The sequence below is a fragment of the Bufo bufo genome, chromosome 3 (genome assembly GCF_905171765.1).
Source record: "Bufo bufo chromosome 3, aBufBuf1.1, whole genome shotgun sequence".
NCBI classification, from domain to species: Eukaryota; Metazoa; Chordata; class Amphibia; order Anura; family Bufonidae; genus Bufo; species Bufo bufo.
In genome coordinates, this window is record NC_053391.1 from 558,005,765 (window position 1) to 558,032,767 (window position 27,003).

Sequence of the window (27,003 nt, forward strand, 5' to 3'; positions counted from 1 at the left end):
CACATGTGGATGAGGATTGCTAAAAACTCATTTACTTTGCTGGTACTGTACAACACTGTGCAGATTTGCCTCATGAAAATCTGCAGATATTGAATCACGTGTGGGTAATTTTCCGCAGACAGCACACGTACCCATTGATTTTAATATGTTTGTTCATATATCAGTATTTTTTTACGTACCGTGGTTGAGTAAAAAAATCCCAGCTCTATGATGCAGACCAGACACGCCTATTATAGTTTATGGGTCCGTGAAAAAACATAGATGGCATCCGGCATAGTGGTTTTCACTGACTAGATTCCGTTATGGCTTTCCGTCATTAAATGGTTATAACGGAAAATAACGGAATCCATAAGATGGAAGTCAAAATGGAAGCCTTTAGAGGCATTCCGTTTTGATCCGTCCTAATAGAAGTCTATGGAGAATCATAACGGATCGGTCTGGGTCCCGTTATTCAAGACGGAAAACAAAGTCCTGTCGACAGGACTTTTTTCTCCGTTCTGCATAACGGAAACCAGACGGATCCGTTATGCTCCCCCATAGACTTCTATTAAGACGGAAAGCAAAACAGAATGGGCCAGATTTATCATTAGCTCAAGTCAGAATAATGTAGTGAAAAAGTCGCAAATGTTTGTGCAATCGCTAAAACTGCGCAAACATTTGAGACTTTTTTCTGCTCTGCACTACGCTCGCCAGTTTTCAGAAAGTGGGAGTGTTTTCTTATGTAAATTAATCTCTAGACAGATTTACTATTGCGACTATTTAAAAAGTCGCAAAAAAGTCGCAAAAAAATGCGCAATTTCGCTCCAGCGAGGACCATGCTTATCTTATGAGACTTTTTAATAGAACATGCGACTTTTTCGTAAAGACGTGCGATTTTATAAAGCCGCTTACTGACGGATAATATGCTACCGTCAAACCACATTTATTACAGTCTTAAAGGGCCATTAATAAATCTGACTTGGCTAAAACTGACTTTAGCCATATGTGAAAGTGGAGTGAGCTGTCAGAGTAATGATAAATCTGGCCCCATGCCTTCTAAAGGCTTCCATTTTACATTCTGTCATAATACAAGTCTAAGGGTTAGGTCCGGATGCGTCCCGGTGCATTGCGGCAAACCCGTGCGAGTAGGAACGCAATTGCAGTCAGTTTTGACTGCAATTGCGTTCCGATGTTCAGTTTTTATCGCGCGGGTGCAATGTGCTTTGCACACACGTGATAAAAAACCGACTGTGGTACCCAGCCCGAACTTCTTCACAGAAGTTCAGGTTTGGGTTAGTTGTAGTGTAGATTGTATTATTTCCCCTTATAACATGGTTATAAGGGAAAATAATAACATTCTGAATACAGAATGCATAGTACAATAGGGCTGGAGGGGTTAAAAAAAATATAATAATAATTTAACTCACCTTAATCCACTTGTTCGCACAGCCGGCATCTCTTCTGTCTTCTTTTGTGAGGAATAGGACCTTTGATGACGTCACTACGCTCATCACATGGTCCATCACTATGGAAATTAACTTTCAGTTCGGCATTGTCCGTGGATAAGATGATATTTTCACTGACACCAAACACGCACGGCTTTATACTTAAAAGGATTAAATTCAAGTAAAAAGTTATACCTGCCAGAAAAATTACCCCCTTTGTAAAATTCTGCAATCTAGTAGAAAACCCATTGTACAATGTAGACATACACTCACCTAAAGAAATATTAGGAACACCATACTAATACGGTGTTGGACCCCCTTTTGCCTTCAGAACTGCCTTAATTCTACGTGGCATTGATTCAACAAGGTGCTGATAGCATTCTTTAGAAATGTTGGCCCATATTGATAGGATAGCATCTTGCAGTTGATGGAGATTTGAGGGATGCACATCCAGGGCACGAAGCTCCCGTTCCACCACATCCCAAAGATGCTCTATTGGGTTGAGATCTGGTGACTGTGGGGGCCATTTTAGTACAGTGAACTCATTGTCATGTTCAAGAAACCAATTTGAAATGATTTGAGCTTTGTGACATGGTGCATTATCCTGCTGGAAGTAGCCATCAGAGGATGGATACATGTTCTCATTCTGTTTAAGCCAAATTCGGACTCTACCATTTGAATGTCTCAACAGAAATCGAGACTCATCAGACCAGGCAACATTTTTCCAGTCTTCAACAGACCAATTTTGGTGAGCTCATGCAAATTGTAGCCTCTTCTTCCTATTTGTAGTGGAGATGAGTGGTACTTCTGCTGTTGTAGCCCATCCGCCTCAAGGTTGTGCGTGTTGTGGCTTCACAAATGCTTTGCTGCATACCTCGGTTGTAACGAGTGGTTATTTCAGTCAACGTTGCTCTTCTATCAGCTTAAATCAGTCGGCCCATTCTCCTCTGACCTTTAGCATCCACAAGGCATTTTTGCCCACAGGACTGCCGCATACTGCATGTTTTTCCCTTTTCACACCATTCTTTGTAAACCCTAGAAATGGTTGTGCGTGAAAATCCCAGTAACTGAGCAGATTGTGAAATACTCAGAACAGCCCGTCTGGCACCAACAACCATGCCACGCTCAAAATTGCTTAAATCACCTTTCTTTCCCATTCTGACATTCAGTTTGGAGTTCAGGAGATTGTCTTGACCAGGACCACACCCCTAAATGCATTGAAGCAACTTCCATGTGATTGGTTGACTAGATAATTGCATTAATGAGAAATAGAACAGGTGTTCCTAATAATTCTTTAGGTGAGTGTATACTGACCCGGAGCTAGTTAGAGAATAATCCAGGAATGGTTCTTAGGGTGCCTTCACATGTGGCTAAAAAATCTGTCAGAAAATACACTGGCAATGACTTCCCCCATGAATTGAAAAGTGATAATCCCTGACATTCTGCAGCTTAAATATTGATGTGTTACAGCTTTTCAGAATCAGAACGTCTCCATTCATTTCACTGGGGGATGTGATCTGCACAAAAAACTGCATCAAAATATACAAAGAAATCTACATCCTAATTTGTGCATAAAAATCCACATCATTGTAAAAATCTTCACCTGCGTATTTTCTGGCAGATTTTTCCGACTTGTGTGAAGGCAAAACTACACAAAGTTGCCCTCTGAGGACCTTGCCTAAATGCTGGTTAATCAACATCCACAACCTGAAAACTATCATCTATGACAAATAGCCAAACAACATCAATGTATTCCTACAGTAAAGTTTTTTCTTTTGACAATTATTTTTTGTGAAATAATAAATAGTTCTTATAGATTCTGACTCACTAAAAAGCCCAGAATCCCCTTAATTCAGTCGTCAATTATGTCTGCCTTATTAAAAAGATGAAAGTCAAGGATAACAGTAATGACACATTTATGTTTAAGTGTGACTCGTGACACTGTACTTTTCAGATATTACACGGTGCATGTGTACTTATTGGCACTAGTTACATTTTTATCTATGTGTACCTATATACTACCACTAGCTTATACATCATCAATGTATTTGGCAATTGCAGTTATACCATTCCTTGATATTTTTGCCTATCCATATTTTCCCCTGAATATATATTCACATATTGTAATAATCTTAAAAGTAAAAGTGGCTATACACATACTGGTGAAAGGCCAACTAGCTTTAGACATAACTGTTTGCAAACTACAGCAGATACTTCTTGTTTGGTTATATATACAAACCGGATTCCAAAAAAGTTGGGACACTAAACAAATTGTGAATAAAAACTGAATGCAATGATGTGGAGATGGCAAATGTCAATATTTTATTTGTAATAGAACGTAGATGACAGATCAAACGTTTAATCCGAGTAAATGTATTTTAAAGGAAAAATACGTTGATTTTAATTTTCACGGTGTCAACAAATCCCAAAAAAGTTGGGACAAGTAGCAATAAGAGGCTGAAAAAAGTAAATTTGAGCATAACGAAGAGCTGGAAGACCAATTAACACTAATTAGGTCAATTGGCAACATGATTCGGTATAAAAAGAGCTTCTCAGAGTGGCAGTGTCTGTCAGAAGCCAAGATGGGTAGAGGATCACCAATTCCCACAATGTTGCGCAGAAAGATAGTGAGCAATATCAGAAAGGTGTTACCCAGCGAAAAATTGCAAAGACTTTGCATCTATCATCATCAACTGTGCATAACATCATCCGAAGATTCAGAGAATCTGGAACAATCTCTGTGCGTAAGGGTCAAGGCCGTAAAACCATACTGGATGCCCGTGATCTCCGGGCCTTTAAACGACACTGCACCACAAACAGGAATGCTACTGTAAAGGAAATCACAGAATGGGCTCAGGAATACTTCCAGAAACCATTGTCAGTGAACACAATCCACCGTGCCATCCGCCGTTGCCAGCTGAAACTCTACAGTGCAAAGAAGAAGCCATTTCTAAGCAAGATCCACAAGCTCAGGCGTTTTCACTGGGCCAGGGATCATTTAAAATGGAGTGTGGCAAAATGGAAGACTGTTCTGTGGTCAGACGAGTCACGATTAGAAGTTCTTTTTGGAAATCTGGGACGCCATGTCATCCGGACCAAAGAGGACAAGGACAACCCAAGTTGTTATCAACGCTCAGTTCAGAAGCCTGCATCTCTGATGGTATGGGGTTGCATGAGTGCGTGTGGCATGGGCAGCTTGCATGTCTGGAAAGGCACCATCAATGCAGAAAAATATATTCAGGTTCTAGAACAACATATGCTCCCATCCAGATGTCATCTCTTTCAGGGAAGACCCTGCATTTTTCAACAAGATAATGCCAGACCACATTCTGCATCAATCACAACATCATGGCTGCGTAGCAGAAGGATCCGGGTACTGAAATGGCCAGTCTGCAGTCCAGATCTTTCACCTATAGAGAACATTTGGCGCATCATAAAGAGGAAGGTGCAACAAAGAAGGCCCAAGACGATTGAACAGTTAGAGGCCTGTATTAGACAAGAATGGGAGAGCATTCCTATTTCTAAACTTGAGAAACTGGTCTCCTCGGTCCCCAGACGTCTGTTGAGTGTTGTAAGAAGAAGGGGAGATGCCACACAGTGGTGAAAATGGCCTTGTCCCAACTTTTTGGGGATTTGTTGACACCATGAAATTCTGATTCAACATATTTTTCCCTTAAAATGGTACATTTTCTCAGTTTAAACTTTTGTTCCGTGATTTATGTTCTATTCTGAATAAAATATTAGAAGTTGGCACCTCCACATCATTGCATTCAGTTTTTATTCACGATTTGTATAGTGTCCCAACTTTTTTGGAATCCGGTTTGTATATATATATATATATATATATATATATATATATATATATACACTGCTCAAAAAAATTAAGGGAACACTTAAACAACACAATGTAACTCCAAGTCAATCACACTTCTGTGAAATCAAACTGTCCACTTAGGAAGCAACACTGAGTGACAATCAATTTCACATGCTGTTGTGCAAATGGGATAGACAACAGGTGGAAATTCTAGGCAATTAGCAAGACACCCCCAATAAAGGAGTGGTTCTGCAGGTGGTGACCCCAGACCACTTCTCAGTTCCTATGCTTCCTGGGTGATGTTTTAGTCACTTTTGAATGCTGGCGGTGCTTTCACTCTAGTGGTAGCATGAGACGGAGTCTACAACCCACACAAGTGGCTCAGGTAGTGCAGCTTATCCAGGATGGCACATCAATGCGAGCTGTGGCAAGAAGGTTTGCTGTGTCTGTCAGCGTAGTGTCCAGAGCATGGAGGCGCTACCTGGAGACAGGCCAGTACATCAGGAGACGTGGAGGAGGCCGTAGGAGGGCAACAACCCAGAAGCAGGACCGCTACCTCCGCTTTTGTGCAAGGAGGAACAGGAGGAGCACTGCCAGAGCCCTGCAAAATGACCTCCAGCAGGCCACAAATGTGCATGTGTCTGCTAAAACGGTCAGAAACAGACTCCATGAGGGTGATATGAGGGCCCGACGTCCACAGGTGGGGGTTGTGCTTACAGCCCAACACCGTGCAGGACATTTGGCATTTGCCAGAGAACACCAAGATTGGCAAATTCGCCACTGGCGCCCTGTGCTCTTCACAGATGAAAGCAGGTTCACACTGAGCACATGTGACAGACGTGACAGAGTCTGGAGACGCCGTGGTGAACGTTCTGCTGCCTGCAACATCCTCCAGCATGACTGGTTTGGCATTGGGTCAGTAATGGTGTGGGGTGACATTTCTTTGGAGGTCCGCACAGCCCTCCATGTGCTTGCCAGAGGTAGCCTGACTGCCATTAGGTACCGAGATGAGATCCTCAGACCCCTTGTGAGACCATATGCTGGTGCGGTTGGCCCTGGGTTCCTCCTAATGTAAGACAATGCTAGACCTCATGTGGCTGGAGTGTGTCAGCAGTTCCTGCAAGACAAAGGCATTGATGCTATGAACTGGCCCGCCCGTTCCCCAGACCTGAATCCAATTGAGCACATCTGGGACATCATGTCTCGCTCTATCCACCAACGTCACGTTGCACCACAGACTGTCCAGGAGTTGGCAGATGATTTAGTCCAGGTCTGGGAGGAGATCCCTCAGGAGACCGTCCGCCACCTCATCAGGAGCATGCACAGGCGTTGTAGGGAGGTCATACAGGCACGTGGAGGCCACACACACTACTGACCCTCATTTTGACTTGTTTTAAGGACATTACATCAAAGTTGGATAAGCCTGTAGTGTGTTTTTCCACTTTAATTTTGAGTGTGAATCCAAATCCAGACCTCCATGGGTTGAAAAATTTGATTTCCATTTTTCATTTTTGTGTGATTTTGTTGTCAGCACATTCAACTATGTAAAGAACAAAGTATTTCAGAAGAATATTTAATTAACTCAGATCTAGGATGTGTTATTTTTGTGTTCCCTTTATTTTTTTGAGCAGTGTATATATATATATATACACTGCTCAAAAAAATAAAGGGAACACAAAAATAACACATCCTAGATCTGAGTTAATTAAATATTCTTCTGAAATACTTTGTTCTTTACATAGTTGAATGTGCTGACAACAAAATCACACAAAAATAAAAAAATGGGAATCAAATTTTTCAACTCATGGAGGTCTGGATTTGGAGTCACACTCAAAATTAAAGTGGAAAAACACACTACAGGCTGATCCAACTTTGATGTAATGTCCTTAAAACAAGTCAAAATGAGGCTCAGTAGTGTGTGTGGCCTCCACGTGCCTGTATGACCTCCCTACAACGCCTGTGCATGCTCCTGATGAGGTGGCGGACGGTCTCCTGAGGGATCTCCTCCCAGACCTGGACTAAAGCATCTGCCAACTCCTGGACAGTCTGTGGTGCAACGTGACGTTGGTGGATAGAGCGAGACATGATGTCCCAGATATGCTCAATTGGATTCAGGTCTGGGGAACGGGCGGGCCAGTCCATAGCATCAATGCCTTCGTCTTCAGTCCAGCCACATGAGGTCTAGCATTGTCTTGCATTAGGAGGAACCCAGGGCCAACTGCACCAGCATATGATCTCACAAGGGGTCTAAGGATCTCATCTCGGTACCTAATGGTAGTCAGGCTACCTCTGGCGAGCACATGGAGGGCTGTGCGGCCCTCCAAAGAAATGCCACCCCACACCATTACTGACCCAATGCCAAACCAGTCATGCTGGAGGATGTTGCAGGCAGCAGAACGTTCTCCACGGCGTCTCCAGATTCTGTCACGTCTGTCACATGTGCTCAGTGTGAACCTGCTTTCATCTGTGAAGAGCACAGGGCGCCAGTGGCGAATTTGCCAATCTTACCAATCTTGGTGTTCTCTGGCAAATGCCAAACGTCCTGCACGGTGTTGGTCTGTAAGCACAACCCCCACCTGTGGACGTCGGGCCCTCATGGAGTCTGTTTCTGACCGTTTGAGCAGACACATGCACATTTGTGGCCTGCTGGAGGTCATTTTGCAGGGCTCTGTCAGTGCTCCTCCTGTTCCTCCTTGCACAAAGGCGGAGGTAGCGGTCCTGCTGCTGGGTTGTTGCCCTCCTACGGCCTCCTCCACGTCTCCTGATGTACTGGCCTGTCTCCTGGTAGCGCCTCCATGCTCTGGACACTACGCTGACAGACACAACAAACCTTCTTGCCACAGCTCGCATTGATGTGCCATCCTGGATAAGCTGCACTACCTAAGCCACTTGTGTGGGTTGTAGACTCCGTATCATGCTACCACTAGTGTGAAAGCACCGCCAGCATTCAAAAGTGACCAAAACATCAGCCAGGAAGCATAGGAACTGAGAAGTGGTTTGTGATCACCAACTGCAGAACCACTCCTTTATTGGGGGTGTCTTGCTAATTGCCTATAATTTCCACCTGTTGTCTATCCCATTTGCACAACAGCATGTGAAATTGATTGTCACTCAGTGTTGCTTCCTAAGTGGACAGTTTGATTTCACAGAAGTGTGATTGACTTGGAGTTATATTGTGTTGTTTAAGTGTTACCTTTATTTTTTTGAGCAGTGTATATATATATATATATATATATATATATTTATATATATATACACTCACCTAAAGAATTATTAGGAACACCTTTTATATTTCTCATTAATGCATTTAGCTAGTCAACCAATCACATGGCAGTTGCTTCAATGCATTTAGGGATGTGGTCCTGGTCAAGACAATCTCCTGAACTCCAAACTGAATGTCAGAATGGGAAAGAAAGGTGATTTAAGCAATTTTGAGCGTGGCATGGTTGTTGGTGCCAGACGGGCCGGTCTGAGTATTTCACAATCTGCTCAGTTACTGGGATTTTCACGCACAACCATTTCTAGGGTTTACAAAGAATGGTGTGAAAAGGGAAAAACATCCAGTATGCGGCAGTCCTGTGGGGGCGAAAATGCCTTGTGGATGCTAGAGGTCAGAGGAGAATGGGCCGACTGTTTCAAGCTGATAGAAGAGCAACGTTGAATGAAATAACCACTTGTTACCACCGAGGTATGCAGCAAAGCATTTGTGAAGCCATAACACGCACAACCTTGAGGCGGATGGGCTACAACAGCAGAAGACCCCACCGGGTACCACTCATCTCCACTACAAATAGGAAAAAGAGGCTACAATTTGCACGAGCTCACCAAAATTGGACTGTTGAAGACTGGAAAAATGTTGCCTGGTCTGATGAGTCTCGATTTCTGTTGAGACATTCAAATGGTAGAGTCCGAATTTGGCGTAAACAGAATGAGAACATGTATCCATCCTCTGATGGCTACTTCCAGCAGGATAATGCACCATGTCACAAAGCTCAAATCATTTCAAATTGGTTTCTTGAACATGACAATGAATTCACTGTACTAAAATGGTCCCCACAGTCACCAGATCTCAACCCAATAGAGCATCTTTGGGATGTGGTAGAACGGGAGCTTCGTGCCCTGGATGTGCATACCTCAAATCTCCAACTGCAAGATACTATCCTATCAATATGGGCCAATATTTCTAAAGAATGCTCTCAGCACCTTGTTGAATCAATGCCACGTAGAATTAAGGCAGTTCTGAAGGCAAAAGGGGGTCCAACACCGTATTAGTATGGTGTTCCTAATAATTCTTTAGGTGAGTGTATATGTATATATATATATATATATATATATATATATATATATACACACACTGAGCAAAAATATACAAAAGACCCATTACTCTCAAATATTGTTTACAAATCTGTCTAAATCTGTGTTAGTGAGCACTTCTCTTTTGCCGAGAGAATCCATCCCACCTCAGAGGTGTGGCATATCAAGGTGCTGATTAGACAGCATGAATATTGCACAGGTGTGCCTTAGACTGCCCACAATAAAAGTCTACTCTGAAATGTGCAGTTTGATCACACAGCACAATGCCACAGATATCGCAATGTTTGAGGGAGCGCGCAATTGGCATGCTGACTGCAGGAATGTCTACCAGAGCTGTTGCCTGTGCAATTAATGTTCATTTCTCTACCATAAGCTGTCTCCAAAGGCATTTCAGAGAATTTGGCAGTACATCCAACTGGCCTCTCAACCGCAGAACACGTGTAGCCTCACCAGCCCAGGACCTCCACATCCAGCATGTTCACCTCCATGATAGTCTGAGACCAGCCACCCGGACAGTTGTAGCAACAATCGGTTTGCATAACCAAAGAATTTCTGCACAAACTGTCAGAAACCGTCTCAGGGAAGCTCATCTGCATGCTTGTCGTCCTCATCAGGGCCTGGACCTGACTGCAGTTTGTCGTCGTAACCGACTTGAGTGGGCAAATGCTCACATTCGATGGCGTCTGGCACATCGGAGAGACGTTCTGTTCTCGGATGAGTCCTGTTTTTCACTGTTCAGGGCAGATGGCAGACAGCATGTGGCATTGTGTGAGTGAGCGGTTTGCTGACGTCAACGTTGTGGATCGAGTGGCCCATGGTGGCGGTGGGGTTATGGTATGGGCAGGCGTATGTTATGGACAACAAACACAGGTGCATTTTATTGATGGCATTTTGAATGCACACAGATACCGTGACGGGATCCTGAGGCCTATCATTGTGCCATTCATCCACGACCATCACCTCATATTGCAAGGATCTGTACACAATTCCTGGAAGCTGAAAACATCCCAGTTCTTGCATGACCAACATACTCACCGGACGTGTCACCCATTGAGCATGTTTGGGATACTCTGGATTGCCGTATACGACAGCGTGTTCCAGTTCCTGACAATATTCTGCAACTTCGCACAGCTATTGAAGAGAAGTGGACCAACATTCCACAGGCCACAATCAACAACCTGATCAACTCTATGCGACGGAGATGTGTTGTACTGCGTGAGGCAAATGGTAGCCACACCAGATACTGACTGGTTTTCTGACCCCCCCACCCCCCAGTAAGGCAAAACTGTGCACATTTCAGAGTGGACTTTTATTGTGGACAGTCTAAGGGCTCATGCAGACAACAATGCAGTTTTTTGCTGTCCGCAAATTGCAGATCCTCAAAAAACGGATGCCGCCCATGTGCCTTCCGCAATTTGCGGAACGGAACAGGAGGCCCATTATAGAAATGCCTATTCTTGTCCACAAAATGGACAAGAATATGACATGCCTCATAATTTTTGCGGGGCCAGAACAGAGTGCTGTCCGCATCTTTTGCGGACCCATTGAAATGAATGGTTCCGTAATACGGACCGTATACGGAATCAAAATACGGCCCGTATATGGAACGCAAAAAAAACGTTTGTGTGCATGAGCCCTAAGACACACCTGTGCAATATTCATGCTGTCTAATCAGCACCTTGATATGCCACACCTTTGAGGTGGGATGGATTATCTCGGCAAAGGATAAGTGCTCACTAACACAGATTTAGACAGATTTGTGAACAATATTTGAGAGTAATGGGTCTTTTGTAGAGGTGGGACGAATCCAATTTTTTTCGAATCCGAATCCGAAAAGGTTCTCGAATATATCGAATCTTTCGAATCTCGAATCCTACGAATCCTGTACATAATTGTGTGCACGCACGGTGTAAGAAACAAAGTCAGACCGCGTCAGTTTGTCTGAACCTCCACCTCCCAGTCACGGTCGCACCCTATATGACCGCGATGACCCCTGCTATGACCCCTGCTCCTATCACTACAGAACATACAGGGTAATACAGCCCCATACCTCTTACATCCAGTGACGTCTCTTGTAGATGTTCTCTTTCCTCATCTTCTCCTTTCAGACCTTCAGACCAGACCACCAGTTTTCAGCCATTTTTCGTCTCTGCAGCTTGACAAAAAAAAAAAATCTTAGTTTACTACTTTTCCATCATCCTCCCATCTTCTGGACAAATCATCCTAACACCCCCAATACTGTTCCGCTGTGCTCCCCAATACTATACTGCAGAAACAGATAATACCCCTGATAATACTAGTACCACACAGAGCCCCCCATATAAAATACCCCTTCTTTGTGGCCTCAGTAGATGACCCCATAGTGCCCCCCAATAATGTGCCAATAAGAAGTGGCCCCACAGTGCCACCCAATAATGTGCCAGTAAGTGTCCCCATAGATGCCCCCCTAATCATGTGCCAGTATCAAGTGCGGAGTGCCTCTCTCCTCCCCCCCCCCATGTGCCGGTATCATAGTGCCATCTCCCCCCCAATGTGCCCGTATCATAGTGTCACCTCCCCCCATAATGTGCCCGTATCATAGTGCCATCTCCCCCCATAATGTGCCCGTATCATAGTGCCATCTCCCCCATAATGTGCCCGTATCATAGTGCCATCTCCCCCCATAATGTGCCCGTATCATAGTGCCATCTCCCCCCATAATGTGCCCGTATCATAGTGCCTCCCCCCAATGTGCCAGTAGTATCATAGTGCCTCTCACCTCTCCCCCTGGCATTCACAGATCCCCCCCACCCCATAACAGTGCAATCCACAGACCCCCCCACCCCATAACAGTGCCATCCACAGACACCCCCCCCATAACAGTGCCATCCACAGACCCCCCCCCCATCCTATAACAGTGCCATCCACAGACCCCCCCCACCCTATAACAGTGCCATCCACAGACCCCCCCACCCCATAACAGTGCCATCCACAGACCCCCCCACCCTATAACAGTGCCATCCACAGACCCCCCCACCCCATAACAGTGCCATCCACAGACCCCCCCCACCCTATAACAGTGCCATCCACAGACCCCCCCACCCCATAACAGTGCCATCCACAGACCCCCCCACCCTATAACAGTGCCATCCACAGACCCCCCCACCCCATAACAGTGCCATCCACAGACCCCCCCCACCCTATAACAGTGCCATCCACAGACCCCCCCACCCTATAACAGTGCCATCCACAGACCCACCCCCCACCCCTTAACAGTGTCATCCACAGACCCCCCCCCCCCCCATTGCCGCTCCAGTAGTTATAAAATGTGTAATTGTGATTAATAATCATGCTGCCCCCTCTGTCTGTAGTATTACATGATTCAATAAATCTTACTTACAGGGCTACTGCTATCCTAACAGGCCGGCCGGGCAGACGAGCGGCAGCGTCACTGACTGACGTCACCTGCCTGAGCCGCCTGCTTTATGAATGAAGCAAGATTTATTGAATCATGTAATACTACAGACAGAGGGGGCAGCATGATTATTAATTACAATTACACATTTTATAACTAGTGGTTCCGCAAAAAAAAACGGAATGTACTCCGTATGCATTCCGTTTCCGTACTTCCGTTTTTCCGTTCCGTTTAAAGATAGAACATGTCCTATTATTGCCCGCAAATCACGTTCCGTGGCTCCATTCAAGTCAATGGGTCCGCAAAAAAATGGAACACATACGGAAATGCATCCGTATGTCTTCCGTTTCCGTTCCGTTTTTTGCAGAACCAACTATTGAAAATGTTATGCCCAGCCCAATTTTATCTATGTAATTACTGTATAATGTATATGCCATACGGAAAAACGGAATGGAAAAACGGAACAGAAACTGAAACACAATGGAAACAAAAAACGGAACAACGGATCAGTGAAAAACGGACCGCAAAACACTGAAAAAGCCATACGGTCGTGTGCAGGAGGCCTAAGAAGTACTGCAGTCCAGCCAACACTGCTCTGCCTTTCTGGGAAACATACACTCACCTAAAGAATTATTAGGAACACCATACTAATACGGTGTTGGACCCCCTTTTGCCTTCAGAACTGCCTTAATTCTACGTGGCATTGATTCAACAAGGTGCTGATAGCATTTTTTTAGAAATGTTGGCCCATATTGATAGGATAGCATCTTGCAGTTGATGGAGATTTGAGGGATGCACATCCAGGGCACGAAGCTCCCGTTCCACCACATCCCAAAGATGCTCTATTGGGTTGAGATCTGGTGACTGTGGGGGCCATTTTAGTACAGTGAACTCATTGTCATGTTCAAGAAACCAATTTGAAATGATTCGAGCTTTGTGACATGGTGCATTATCCTGCTGGAAGTAGCCATCAGAGGATGGATACATGTTCTCATTCTGTTTACGCCAAATTTGGACTCTACCATTTGAATGTCTCAACAGAAATCGAGACTCATCAGACCAGGCAACATTTTTCCAGTCTTCAACAGTCCAATTTTGGAGAGCTCGTGCAAATTGTAGCCTCTTTTTCCTATTTGTAGTGGAGATGAGTTGTACTCGGTGGGGTCTTCTGCTGTTGTAGCCCATCCGCCTCAAGGTTGTGCGTGTTGTGGCTTCAGAAATGCTTTGCTGCATACCTCGGTTGTAACGAGTGGTTATTTCAGTCAACGTTGCTCTTCTATCAGCTTGAATCAGTCGGCCCATTCTCCTCTGACCTCTAGCATCCACAAGGCATTTTTGCCCACAGGACTGCCGCATACTGGATGTTTTTCCCTTTTCACACCATTCTTTGTAAACCCTAGAAATGGTTGTGCGTGAAAATCCCAGTAACTGAGCAGATTGTGAAATACTCAGACCGGCCCGTCTGGCACCAACAACCATGCCACGCTCAAAATTGCTTAAATCACCTTTCTTTCCCATTCTGACATTCAGTTTGGAGTTCAGGAGATGGTCTTGACCAGGACCACCCCCCTAAATGCATTGAAGCAACTGCCATGTGATTGGTTGACTAGATAATTGCATTAATGAGAAATAGAACAGGTGTTCCTAATAATTCTTTAGGTGAGTGTATATGCACATTTTCGTATCTTACATCTGCTGGCACCAGACAGTCCTAGTGCTATTTTCTTTTTGGAACATTAATTTATTTAATTATCTTTCTCAGAAATTAAAAGGTGTGTAAATTAGCTTTCCTTCCAAAAACTCGAAGGGCGGGTTCACACTGAGTTTTTTTTAAGGAGGTTTTGAGACAGATTTGCCTGCAGATTTTTCAGCCAAAGCCAGAAGTGGATCCAGCAGGAAGGAGAAGTATATGTCCTTCCTTTACATTTCTGATTCCTTTTGAATCCACTTCTGGCTTTGACCGAAAATATTTTTTTCAGGCATACTTGTTGGTGTCTCTAATAAGAAAGCTAACCAGGGCAATTTTCTCTTGAAACACCAAGTACTCTTTTCCTTTTGGAAGGAGAACTGTAAGGCCTCATGCACACGACCGTAGTTCAGGTCCGCATCCGAGCCGCAGTTTTTGCGGCTCGGGTGCGGAACCATTCACTTCAATGGGGCCGCATCCTCCGTGTGCTGTCCGCATCCTTTGCTCCGTTCCGTTGCCCCGCAAAAATAAATATAGCATGTCCTATTCTTGTCCATTGTGTGGACAAGAATAGGCATTTTTACAATGGGCCGCCCGTTCTGTTACGCAAATTGCGGAAGGCACACGGACGGCTTCCGTTTTTTGCGGATCCGCAGTTTGCAGACCGCAAAAAACGGAACGGCAATGTGCATGAGCCCTAATAGTGGGACACCCAGTACTCTTGTCCTTTTAAAAGGAAGGATTGCATGTGTCATTTCCAGTGGAGTATTACCTCTCTCTCTCTCCCTCAATCTTTTCAGAAACAAATATGAATCTTAGGAGAGCAGACACTGTTATATACCAATTTTTAGAGCAATTGGAGCATACTTAATATGGGTAGAACTGATTCAGTCCCAAATAAAATTCACTGACTCGGACATGAAACAAATTTTAACAAATTGACTCATCTCTCCCCCCAACAATGTCCATAGCCTTTAAAGCTTTTTTTTTTTTACTTACTCGGAGGACCTTCTACTTTACTTACTCGGAGAACCTTCTACTTTACTTACTCGGAGAACCTTCTACTTTACTTACTCGGAGGACCTTCTACTTTTTTTCTGTGGGTGAGCAGCATTTAACAAGAGACAACCAAGCACCTGCTTCTCCCTGGATACAATGCAATTCGCTCTTGTTAACCCCTTTCTCTCCTGCATACAAATTAGCCCCTCACATATAGCCACAGACATATATTTGGTATGTAATTCCCACACAAATTCCTTCTCCATTGTCTCTAGAGAGATATACAGTAGCTATATATTTCTATGAAATTAGAAGTAGGGACGAATGAATGAGAGGTGTTTGGACCACTTTACCTGTTTGACTGTGAGAGGAAGGCAATGGAACATGGAAGCTACTGAGCATGAAGGTCCACCTATGAATGCAGGAGAGGGTGCGCCATAAGAAGACACCGAAGGGGCGCTACCAGAGAGGAAAATAAATATGAAAAACTGAACAGTATTGCATTGCATATATATTGCAATAATACTTTATTTGAAATAAGCTGTCTATTGCATAGTAGTAATACTTTTGTGAGATAACCCCTTTAAGTCTATAGATTACTGTAAAACATAAAGAGTGACTCAATGATCAATGCATTTCTCATTTTTAAGCTGTTTATATGTATAAATGCAAATGTATGCCATGGTTCTCTGTAACACAGGACATGTTAAACTTGCTAAACTAGACTTACAACCTGAAAGTTAATAATGAATGCCACACAAATAATTCTTTCCTTTTGCAAGAACTGCTCTAAAGTGAACTTAGTATATGAACATATGGATATGTACGATGCTGCATGCAAAGCACATGATAATGCATGAAGACACCATTCACACCAAAATTCAAAACCCATTCATAAAAAATACATGCAAATTTTAGAGAATGTTGCAAATTTTTAAATCTCTAGCATGCTTTATTCTGTAGATTTGTTTCAGATCTGCTCTATTCTGAGAGGTGAAGTCAGTGGCAATTCCACGTTAAATTCTATGTGGCTATATAACAGATATTCTGTTGGTTCCACTATGGACAACCCAACTCTGGTGGCCATGCCAAAAGGACCCATTGGGGCAGATTTACTAATACTGTGTAGTAAGACAGTGTGAAATTAGACAGTCTTAAAGGGGTTGTCCGGGTTCAAGGACAATGGGCTATTTTGCCTATTTTGTTTTTACATTGCTAGGCGAGGGCTTCCCCCTAGCAGTGTTCCCGGTGATATCACCGGCACTAATAGGCGTGCTTTAGCTGTTTTACAGGCTAGGGCAGCGCTGAAGCCCGCCCATTAGTGCCAGTGATGTCACCGGGCTCAATGGTAGGCAGAAGCCTCCACCTAGCATACCCATGGTGATATTTGATACATCACTGAATCTTCTGGAAAAAAAAAAACTTGCCCTGCACAATTCTGCACAGGGCAAGAGAGAACTTAACTCAGAGGGGCTGCCTGGGTGAAGAAGGAAGCTCTGAACCTGGACAACCCCTTTAAATTGCACCTGTAGGTGGGCTTAGTTTTATTCCTAAAATGCTCCAAAAATCTTATGCAATTTTTGGCACATCTGCATTTAGCCTCTTTCTTGGGTAACCATGCCCCCGTCATACTAAGTCACACACCAGTCGGACAAGGTGTAAAAAAGTTAGAAAAGTGTCTTCAATGATAAATGCAGTGCAAAGCATGTACGCCAGTTTTTTGGGCAGATTGCACCAAAAAACTGGTGCATTTTTCATAGCATAGCTGACCTGCTATTGCATAAGAAGACACCAGTATTAAAATGTCACATGCCAGGTGGAGGCCCTGCCACAGATTCTTCAGCGGGTCCCTGAGCATCAAGCTAAATTCACACGTCACAAATTTCCTGTGGATTTGTGGTGAGGAAATTGCATATACAATACAGCACGATGCAATTCAGTGGAGTTTTGTTCACATTGTGTACGTGCTGTAGATTTTTTAGAGCAAATTCCTTCTTGAAGTTTCCAATTTGTTCGTGTTCATTAGTCTGCAGATTGACTGAATTTGCTCCAGATTTTTCCCACTGAACTCAATGGAGTTAAAAAAAAAATGCATCTAAATCCGCAAGACAGAGTGATCGTGTAGGATAAGGTGCAGATTTTCGAGCGGATCTGGGAGAAACAGGAAAGTGCATCACTTTGTGACAAGAAAGTTTGTGACTTCTGCCTCACCCAGCAAGGCAAGCAAGTCTCTCACACTATGCAAACTTTATGCCGCACACTAGTGTCTTCATGGACCGCAATATGGCACCCTGACATGATTAGCATGACCATGGCTAAATCTGTGTAACATTTCATTGCGGATTTATATGCAAATTTGATGCAGAATTCATCTTCATGAAAATCCACATGTGAACTGAGCCTTATATTATGCCTTTGCTTCAGCGTAGCCATAGAAGTTGTTATCCAGATCTCCACAGACTGAATTACATACCAGTGCAGATATATATTTTAGTCACAGTGTCTAAAAGGCTGGTTTACCTCTATTAGCACTGTAATGGCTAGTCAGTGTAAGGGCTCATGCACACTAACTGATTTTTTGTCCGTGTGCATTCCGTTTTATTTTTGGGTTTTTTGCAGCCCATATGTGGAACCATTCATTTCAATGGGACTGCAAAAAAAAAACAGAAATGACTCCATGAGGATGCCATATCCGTATGTCCGCAAGTCCGTTCTGCAAAAAACTAGAACATGTCCTATTCTTGTCCATTTTGGGGAGAAGGACAGGCATTGTTACAGTGGATCAACACAAAAAAGGATGTAACTCGGGTGTCAAACGGATCTCATCCTTTTTTTATGCGGATACTTGTTTTGCGGACCGCAAAATACATACGGTCGTGTGCATGAGCCCTAAGTATTAGTGTATGTCACTTGGCATCTTTATCTATTAGAATTCCAAATAGACATGAAGAACCTACATGCAACAGGTCAACACAGAAATGTGCATTTTCCTGATAATTCTTTTGTATTTCTAGTTGGAAATGTTACATTTTCATTATTTCTATCCCATTGTTTCATTACCACAGACAATAGATCATTTAGAAAAGACAGATATTCGCCCATTTGTTCAAGACAATAATCTGTGGGTCTGATGAAGGAAAGCAATCAGTTTCATCTAAGCATATTTTTGTAAACGGTCAATACATTTATTGTACTGGCTGGGCTATTCAGTAGGTTGTTGTTCTCAATGACCCTAAAAAGAAGCTGTCATTACAGAATGGACTATTGTTCAAATCAAATTTTTATGGTAAAGTATTTTGGGGATTTTTTTTATTTTTTACTTTCCATGTTCCTATATAAAAAAAAAAAAAATATCCTACAGTTTCTATACTGGACACTAAGGGCCCTTTCACACGACTGTATGCCCTCCGAGACATACGGTCAGTGAGCGGGCCATATGTCCCGGAGCGTCATTGATCGTGCGCACGGGAGCGCAAAGCATAATGGATTACAATGATGCTGTGCATGTCGGGCCGCCCGCGGGACTATTGTGCCGCACTCATAAGATCATATGAGTGCGGGACAATAGCCCCGCGGGTGGCCCGACGTGCACAGCATCATTGTAATCTATGATGCTGTGCGCTCCCGCGCCAATGCTCCTAATGCTGCTCTGGGACATATGGCCAACTCACGGACCGTATGTCTCGGAGGGCATACAGTCGTGTGCAAGGGCCCTAAGCCTAATAATATGCAACACTTTCTGTTCTGTAGAGGTCACTTTTCCTCTTATTATCATAGGCAAGATTACAGTAAAGGGCAAAACCTATATATAGATAACGCAGGATCCACCGTTTATCACAGGTCATATCACAGCTTATCTACTCCCTCCGTGCATAATGACATCTGTACAGGTCACAAGGCATGTTTAGAAAACTTTCCCATATGAACATCTTCTGTCTGTTGTGCCTATGGTCAGGGGTGCACCTTGCCTTTCTGCTGCATGAGGCGAAAACTGAAACGGCGCCCCCCCCCCCATATGCCAATTTCTTAACCTAATCCCTTTGCCACAATGAAAGCATTCATTGCCCATGGCCCTTCTGCTGCCCCCCTCTTGCCCCTAACTGGTGCTGCCTGAGGCGATCGCCTCACCTGGCCTCATTGGTGGTGCACCCCTGCCTATAGTCCTTGTAGCTGCTATAAAGCATATATCTCAATACCATTCTGTCAAGATGGCTGCACACATAATCTTACATAATCAATAGAATTTAAAAAATATAATTTTTTTTTACATTAGAAACCAAATATGTTTTTCACAATCTGGTTTTAATTAGTAAAAAAAATCTAGGGGATACAGTACATTCCCTTTAATTGTTCCTATCTGAATATATTGGAATGTTTTGTAAAAGAAAATGTGAAAGATCTCTAGTCTGCGGCCAGTATTAGTGACACTATAAGCAAAATGTAAGCTGAGAATCGGAGCATACATGTTGTTGCTGCATTAGAATTCATCCGCTTGCTTAGTCATGTTTAGAAATGTGGAGGGCTAGCAGATATACAGCTCCAGGTATTGAAAGTGTCCTGCCAGCAATTCTAAAAGGTTAAACAGGCATTCATCAGGGGACTTGGAAAATATATTTAAATCTCTTAAATCCTCTCAAAACTTCCTTGTGTGCTATTTTCTATCATTCAGTATGCAAGCTTTAAAAACATACCTTGTCTAAATCATAAGTGCTAATCCGTTCAAGCTGAGCCAACTTTTTACCCTGGGAAGTCAGAGCATTATTCTACTTTCTATTTTTTTTTCCTGCTCCATCATTTTTATTGATTTTTTAAAAAGTGAATTATATATCAAATATGAATTCTAAATCAACAGGAACCTGAAAGTTTTTTTAAATAAATAAACAAGGATACCGACCGAGAGCCTGCCACCTTTTTTTTTCTCCAGCAGAAATTCTCCAGACATGTTCTAGTTTTTGGGGGGCGCAGAACGGACTTACGAATGTGGACAGCACATGGGTGTGATGGGATAACCCCTTTAACTATACATTTCTACATTTTTTAGATCTGTCATAAATACAGATAAGTAAATTGATTCTAAGCCAATCAGAGTCAACAAAAATTTGGTAAAAATTTGGGTTACATCCTAATCTGAATTTTTGGTGATTGGATTCAGGCGAACTTTGGAGAGGGAGACAGGGGTGGAAGGGGGTAGGAATACCAAAAATTAATAATGTGAATAAAAAAGTGAGAGACAAGAGTGCTAGAAGACCTCAGAGTTGTATACACAAAGTATCAGACCAGTTTGAGCACTTTCAATTTTTGGCAGAATTGGTCGACCGATTCTGCAAAATTGAACCTGAATCGAATTTTGAGCGATTCACTTATGTCTAATCAAGAAGTCTGTAATTTTGTGATATAGAAGCTCTAACTTCAGTTTGTCAGTTTGGTGGATTATATGCAAAAAGTGAACTCTTAAATATCCAGTGGAAGATGATGGTTATTTTTTTCTGCACTGCACAGATCACTTAATTCTAAATATCTCTTAAATGTGGCATAAGAGGTCAGGTTGTTTTTTTTGTATGTTGACTGTTGGAGGTTTATATCTCCTGATCTGTGTTGATATTTTGAGCAGGGGTTAGTGAGTCATGGTGGACCATACCAATGTAAAAAGATGTTTATCTCCCATGACAGGACCCCTTTAAATCATACATATCATTACAAAATAAGCCGGGGATGCAGACCCATTTACTTCAGTGTGGCCACAAAAGATGTGGACAGCCCAGAGTTGCTCCGTTCTGTGGCCCCGCAAAAAAAAAAAAATAGAACATGTCCAATTTTGTGAGTTTTGCGGACAAAAATAGGCATTTCTATCATGGGCTGAACGTTCTGCAAATTGTGTTATGTACACACCCGGCATCCATGTTTTGCGGATCCACAATTTGCAGACTGAAAGACACGGTGTGGTCATGTGCATAAGCCTTGAGTAGTTTGCATATTTTGGAGATATCTCTAATGTTACTCAATTTCTTCTCATGCTGTTCCACTAAAACACTCAGTAAGAACTGCAGCTGCATCGCCCTCCTCCCCACCTTCTGTTAACTGGTTTACACTGGATGTTTTTTTGGTTGTTAACTGAAGGAGGAGATCTCTGAATATTTTTGGGAGCCTGCAGATAGGTATAGGGGAGCTACAGACTACTATAAGGTAAAGAAAATGTATCCCTACCCTAACAAGATGTAATAAGAATTATAAGATGTATTATGTTTAATGTATTCATTCATGTGTACTAATAATTTACCAAACATACATATGATTTATTAAAAAAAATAGAATGATAGGGACACTATTAAGTTTTCATGAAAATAAAAAAACATATTCCCTTTCAAATAATGTGAATTTTTGCCATAACTTTTTATCAGTAAGAATTTGGTGCCACTTCCAAGTATTCATCTTGGAGAATGTTTTTTCTAAATTATAATATATATATATATATATATATATATATATATATAAAACCCATAATGGAGTAAAAGTCCCTTCAATTTAATTATCAGCACAACTTTTCAGGATAAATTCCATGTGTCACCCTTCTAACATGTGAGAGGTTAAGGGAAGCAGTGTAGAAAACTGAATAGAGGTATGGGCTATTGGATGACAGAAAAGGAAACAGACACTTCAAATCAGCCAAGTTAAATTTATCATGGATTTATCAAGCCATAAATATTGTCCCAGGAGTGTGAGCTGGTAAGCTGATCACACCGGTAGATCTAGTTGTGGGGTCACGTCTTCGTTCAGGAAGGCCTTTAGATCCTTTTCTAGGCTTCAGAAATATTTCAACTGTGCCATTGATAGCCCTATAGATTTCTATAATTGTGTCCCTTTTCTGTACTGGTAACTTACAGAATTTAAACAAATTATTACCGAACTAACATGTCTGTCATTAATAGGCTCAGTAAGATTGGAGAAGAGGGAGCCTCTGGGCCAGGAGATGAAGAAAGAGCCTCACTGTCTGACACAGCTGTCCAATGAAAGGTCAGAGGATGGCCTGGGACATTCACACAGGGACCTTGCCCTGGATTCTTACCATCTCCATATGGCTCTGCAGCCGGTAATTTCTTTCATTTTATTTATTTTATAATGTCTAAGCTCTTTACAGTTTCTTCTAAAAGAATGAATGTAACCTTTTTAATATGTTACATGCAAGTCACTTGGGTCTCACTCTTTTGCTTGAAATTCTGTATCTGAAAATTTTTTAGATCTTTCATGAACCTTTTAAGACGCATTTGTGAATTTATATACATTATGTGTGCTTTATACTTTACAGAAAATGTAGAATATACCCTTTAAAAAGCAGAGTGTTTTTATATTTCTCCGTTAATTGATATTCCTCTTATGTTTCTTTGCTTATCTGTGCATACTTCTTCTGAGCAAGAAGTACATCCATATCCAAATATGTACATTTAATGGGTTGTCCCATCTGGAAATGTATGGCATATGGATAGGATATTCCATTAATGTCTGATAGGTGTGGGTCCCGCCCCTGGGACCTGCTGCTATATAAAAAATGGCACACTGCTGTGAATGAAGAGGGCCCTGTACATGTACTGTGTTCTTTTCATTCACTGCTATGGGACACAGAGCCAGTGTAATTGGCTAAAATTTGGAAGTTCCATAGCAGAGAGGAAATCGTGCACTAGGGCACCCCTCCTTTCATCGCTATGGATCTTCAGAAAAATAGTCAAGGCAGTTTGGCTATTTTTGGAAGTCCCATAGCTGAGAATGGCAAAAGCTGCACATGCATGGTGTGCTCCCCATTCACTTTGGGGCCTTCACATAGGAGCAGGTCCCAGAGGTAGCCATAATGTCATATGCCATATACTGTATGTCTAGATGGGAATACCCCTTTAAACATTTTTGACAGAAAAATACATAAAGGGGAGGAGGAAAAAAAATCTAAATGGGCTGAAATTTAGGTGCCAAGTCCATACCAACCAGATCTTTACAGATGTCTACAGCAATAATACGGCATTCATCTCCTCTAAGAATGGCAGACTGACCCAAACACTTGTTCCTTGTCCTTCTCTGTGCAGGTGTAAACTAGAAATGGCGGAGGAGATGGGTTTAACCTTAACTGGCCTCATAGTAACTACAGAGGCTGCCGTATGCATGCCCTTGCTCTCGGGTACTCATACCAGAGGGAAATGTAATTTTACGATACAGCAGCTCATAGAAACAAAACCATTTTTCTAGATTGCTTCTAAGTGGCTTATGATCATAAACTATACATTCTCTAAAGCTCTACAAAAATATATGCGTGAAATTGTTACTGGATTACATACTGTTTTCTGTATGTCAGCTATTAGGCGTGAGTAAGGGTGAGGTTGTAAGGGCGTCCTGGTTGAACTACTTAGCTGTGGTATACAAGATATTATTTTATATGCAACTGAATAAGATAAACAGTATCACAATATTGTATCTACAGCCATTTACAACTTGACCATGGCATCTGCAATGACAGCACTAATACCTAAATCCTATACAGTCATGGTTGTGTGTCTTCTTAAAATGTCATCTTATTGCACCCTAAGGCAATGTAGCATTTAAGCACCTGAACTTCAGGAGCACTGTCATGGTGGGATTTATGAAAGTCTTGCCCTTTGACCTCTGTTGGTTTATGAGGATTTACCTTCCTTCACTAAGACCTAAGACTACATTGAACAGAAGTGAAAATGGGGACATATGTCATCAAGAGGGTGTTTCACTCTTTCATAACCCACAATATAATTAAATAATTGTAGTGATGATCAGGGTAATAATAAGAATTGCTGATGCTAGATGACTTACATTTGCTTATCCTACTGTATGTCACCTACTTTTGTTTCAGTAGTAGCCTCTTCTAAACTACCAATGCTGTATGGTACATGGACATCGTTTAGCCTTTGCTAAATAATGTCCTACCCTCCAGAGAGGCCATTGCTTAGTAAAGGACTTTACACAGTTTACATATGAATTTAAAGTGTAAGATAATGGTGATTTGTTTTTGAGGGTAAGGCCACATGTTCATCGTTCTTGATGCAGTTTTGGAAGCCACAAACAGGAGTGAATAAAAAAAAAAGAGAAGTCGCATCTGTGCTTTATACTTTCTCTCCTTTCATGATCCACAAAACTGTATCAAGAAACCTGAATGTGGGTTGTGCCCTTAGAAACATAAGGTGGATGGAGAACATGGGTGGACTGTTGCCTTCCTCGATTAGTACAATGTTTTTTAGGGGAACCTAGTTGTAAACAGACAAAACAGTCCTATTTCATTGCAAATTAAAGTGTACTGGCAGAGTGTTGTGGAAGGTGTGTTTCAGTAGGGTGTTCCTCATTTTGTTGGCAGGAGATCAGCATTTTGAAGATAATCAATGTAGTAGGATATTTAACACTTTGTCACTGTGCCGCTGGTTTCAATAGGTAATAAACATTTGTTTACGTCATTGCTAAAAATATGCAATCAGGAATTTGCTCCAAAAATTGATAACTTAAAGGCTACTATGTATTTTTAGGTTCTAAACCATAAAGCACAATTGATTTACTAAGCAAAATGTGTCAGAATTCTGGGACAAATTGAGCCAAAAAGTGGAGTATGTCAAAGTTTTAAAAAAAAAATTGTGCCTTCCTAGACAGTTTTGCAGTGTGTATTAAAAGGGGCATGGCTCAAAGGATTCATTTATATATTATACTGGTTTTAAACTCCTGGTTGGCATTTTTTTAAATTTTTTTTTTGCATTCTACTTATTTTGGGCTCAAAATCTGTTTTTCGCATTGGTCTTTAACAAAAATCTGCAATAGTTTGTCTTCTACAGGTTTCCATTTCACTGCATCTGCAGACTATTCCTATTCTTTCCCAGTAAAACCCGTAAGAGAGCAGCAGACATCTTGATCTGTAGCCATTATCTTTTCTTTCCTTACACCTCATAAACATTCATTTAAAGGGGTTGTCTGGGTTCAGAGCTGAACCCGGACATACCTCCATTTTCACCCAGACAGCCCCCCTGACTTGAGCATCGGAGCAGTTCATGCTCCTTTGCTCTCCTTTGCCTTGCGTTAAATCGCGCAGGGCAAAGGCATTTTTTGGAGATCCGGTGACGTACCGGGCTCTCCATGGGGCCAGGAAGCCCGATGACGTCACCGGCACTGATGGGCGGGCTTTAGCGCTGCCCTAGACAGTAAAATGGCTAAAGCCTGCCCATCACAGCTGGTGACGTCACCGAACACACTGCCGGGCGGAAGCTTCCACCTGGCAGTGTGTGATTGTAAACAAAAGAGCCCTTGCCCTGGAGGGAGCGCATCGGAGCATGAACTGCTCCGATGCTCAAGTCATGGTGGCTGCCGAGGTGAAATTATGGGTATGTCCGGGTCTGAACCCGGACAACCCCTTTAAGCAAAATTCTTTCTAAACTGATAAAAAAAATCTAGTTTAAATGCTGCCAGGGAACTGGACATAAGGGCTACAGATTGAGTCATCAGAATAACTCTGATGGGTTTAGAATATAGAAACATAGAAGACTGACGGCAGAAAAAGACTACCTGGTCCATCTATTCTGCCCTTATATTATTTCTTTTTTATCTTAGATTAACCCAGGCATGTTTAAATTCACTTACTGTAGATTTCCCAACCACATCTGCTGGAAGCTTCAACCACTCTTTCAGTAAAATGATATTTCCTGACATTGCTCCTGATCTTACCCCCAGCTAATTTCAGATTGTGTCCCTTGTTCTTGTGTTTAGCTTCTTATTGAGAACACTTCCCTACCTTATTTAAACCTTTAACATATTTAAAGGTTTGATCATGTCCCCCCTTTCCTTTATTTTCTCAAGGTTAAATAGATTAAGGGTTTTCATTTCTCAAACTGGTGTAAAGTAGAACTGGCTTAACTGCCCATAGCAACCAATCAGATTCCACCTTTCATTTTCCAAAGGAGCTGTTCAAAACAAAAGGTGGAAGCTGATTGGTTGCTATGGGCAGCTAAGCCAGTTCTACTTTACACCAGTTTGAGAAATGACCCCCTAAGTTCTTTAATTCTATCCTGGTATATTCTATGCTTAAAGGGGTTATCCAATTTCTCAACCCCCCCCCCCCCCCTTCCCAAATGTGTCGGGCCCCTCATCAGTAATATACTTACCGCGCTCCCAGCGCCGCTCCTGGTCCCCGCACCACCACTGCTGATTCTCCCTCTACACGGATGGAAACATCCAGTGTCTGGGGGGAGCAGCCAATGGCAGGCGGGGACAAGGACAAGCCTCCCTAGCGGCACAGGGAGCAGGGAGCGGGGTAAGTATATTACCAGTGAGGGGCCTAGCACATGTGGGGGGGTTTGAGAAATTGGATAACCCCTTTAAGACCCTC

General features: G+C 42.5%; 1 protein-coding gene across 1 annotated transcript in view; it reads left to right on the forward strand.

Annotated features, from left to right (window-relative positions):
* The window catches only part of WNT10B (Wnt family member 10B), a 60,740-nt gene that overhangs the window by 14,488 nt on the left and 19,249 nt on the right, over window positions 1–27,003 (forward strand). Inside the window, exon 2 of the mRNA XM_040425522.1 lies at window positions 22,559–22,719. Within this exon, the coding sequence (XP_040281456.1) occupies window positions 22,637–22,719 (83 nt within the window). The 5' untranslated portion in view covers window positions 22,559–22,636. The remainder of the gene's footprint in view (window positions 1–22,558; window positions 22,720–27,003) is intronic.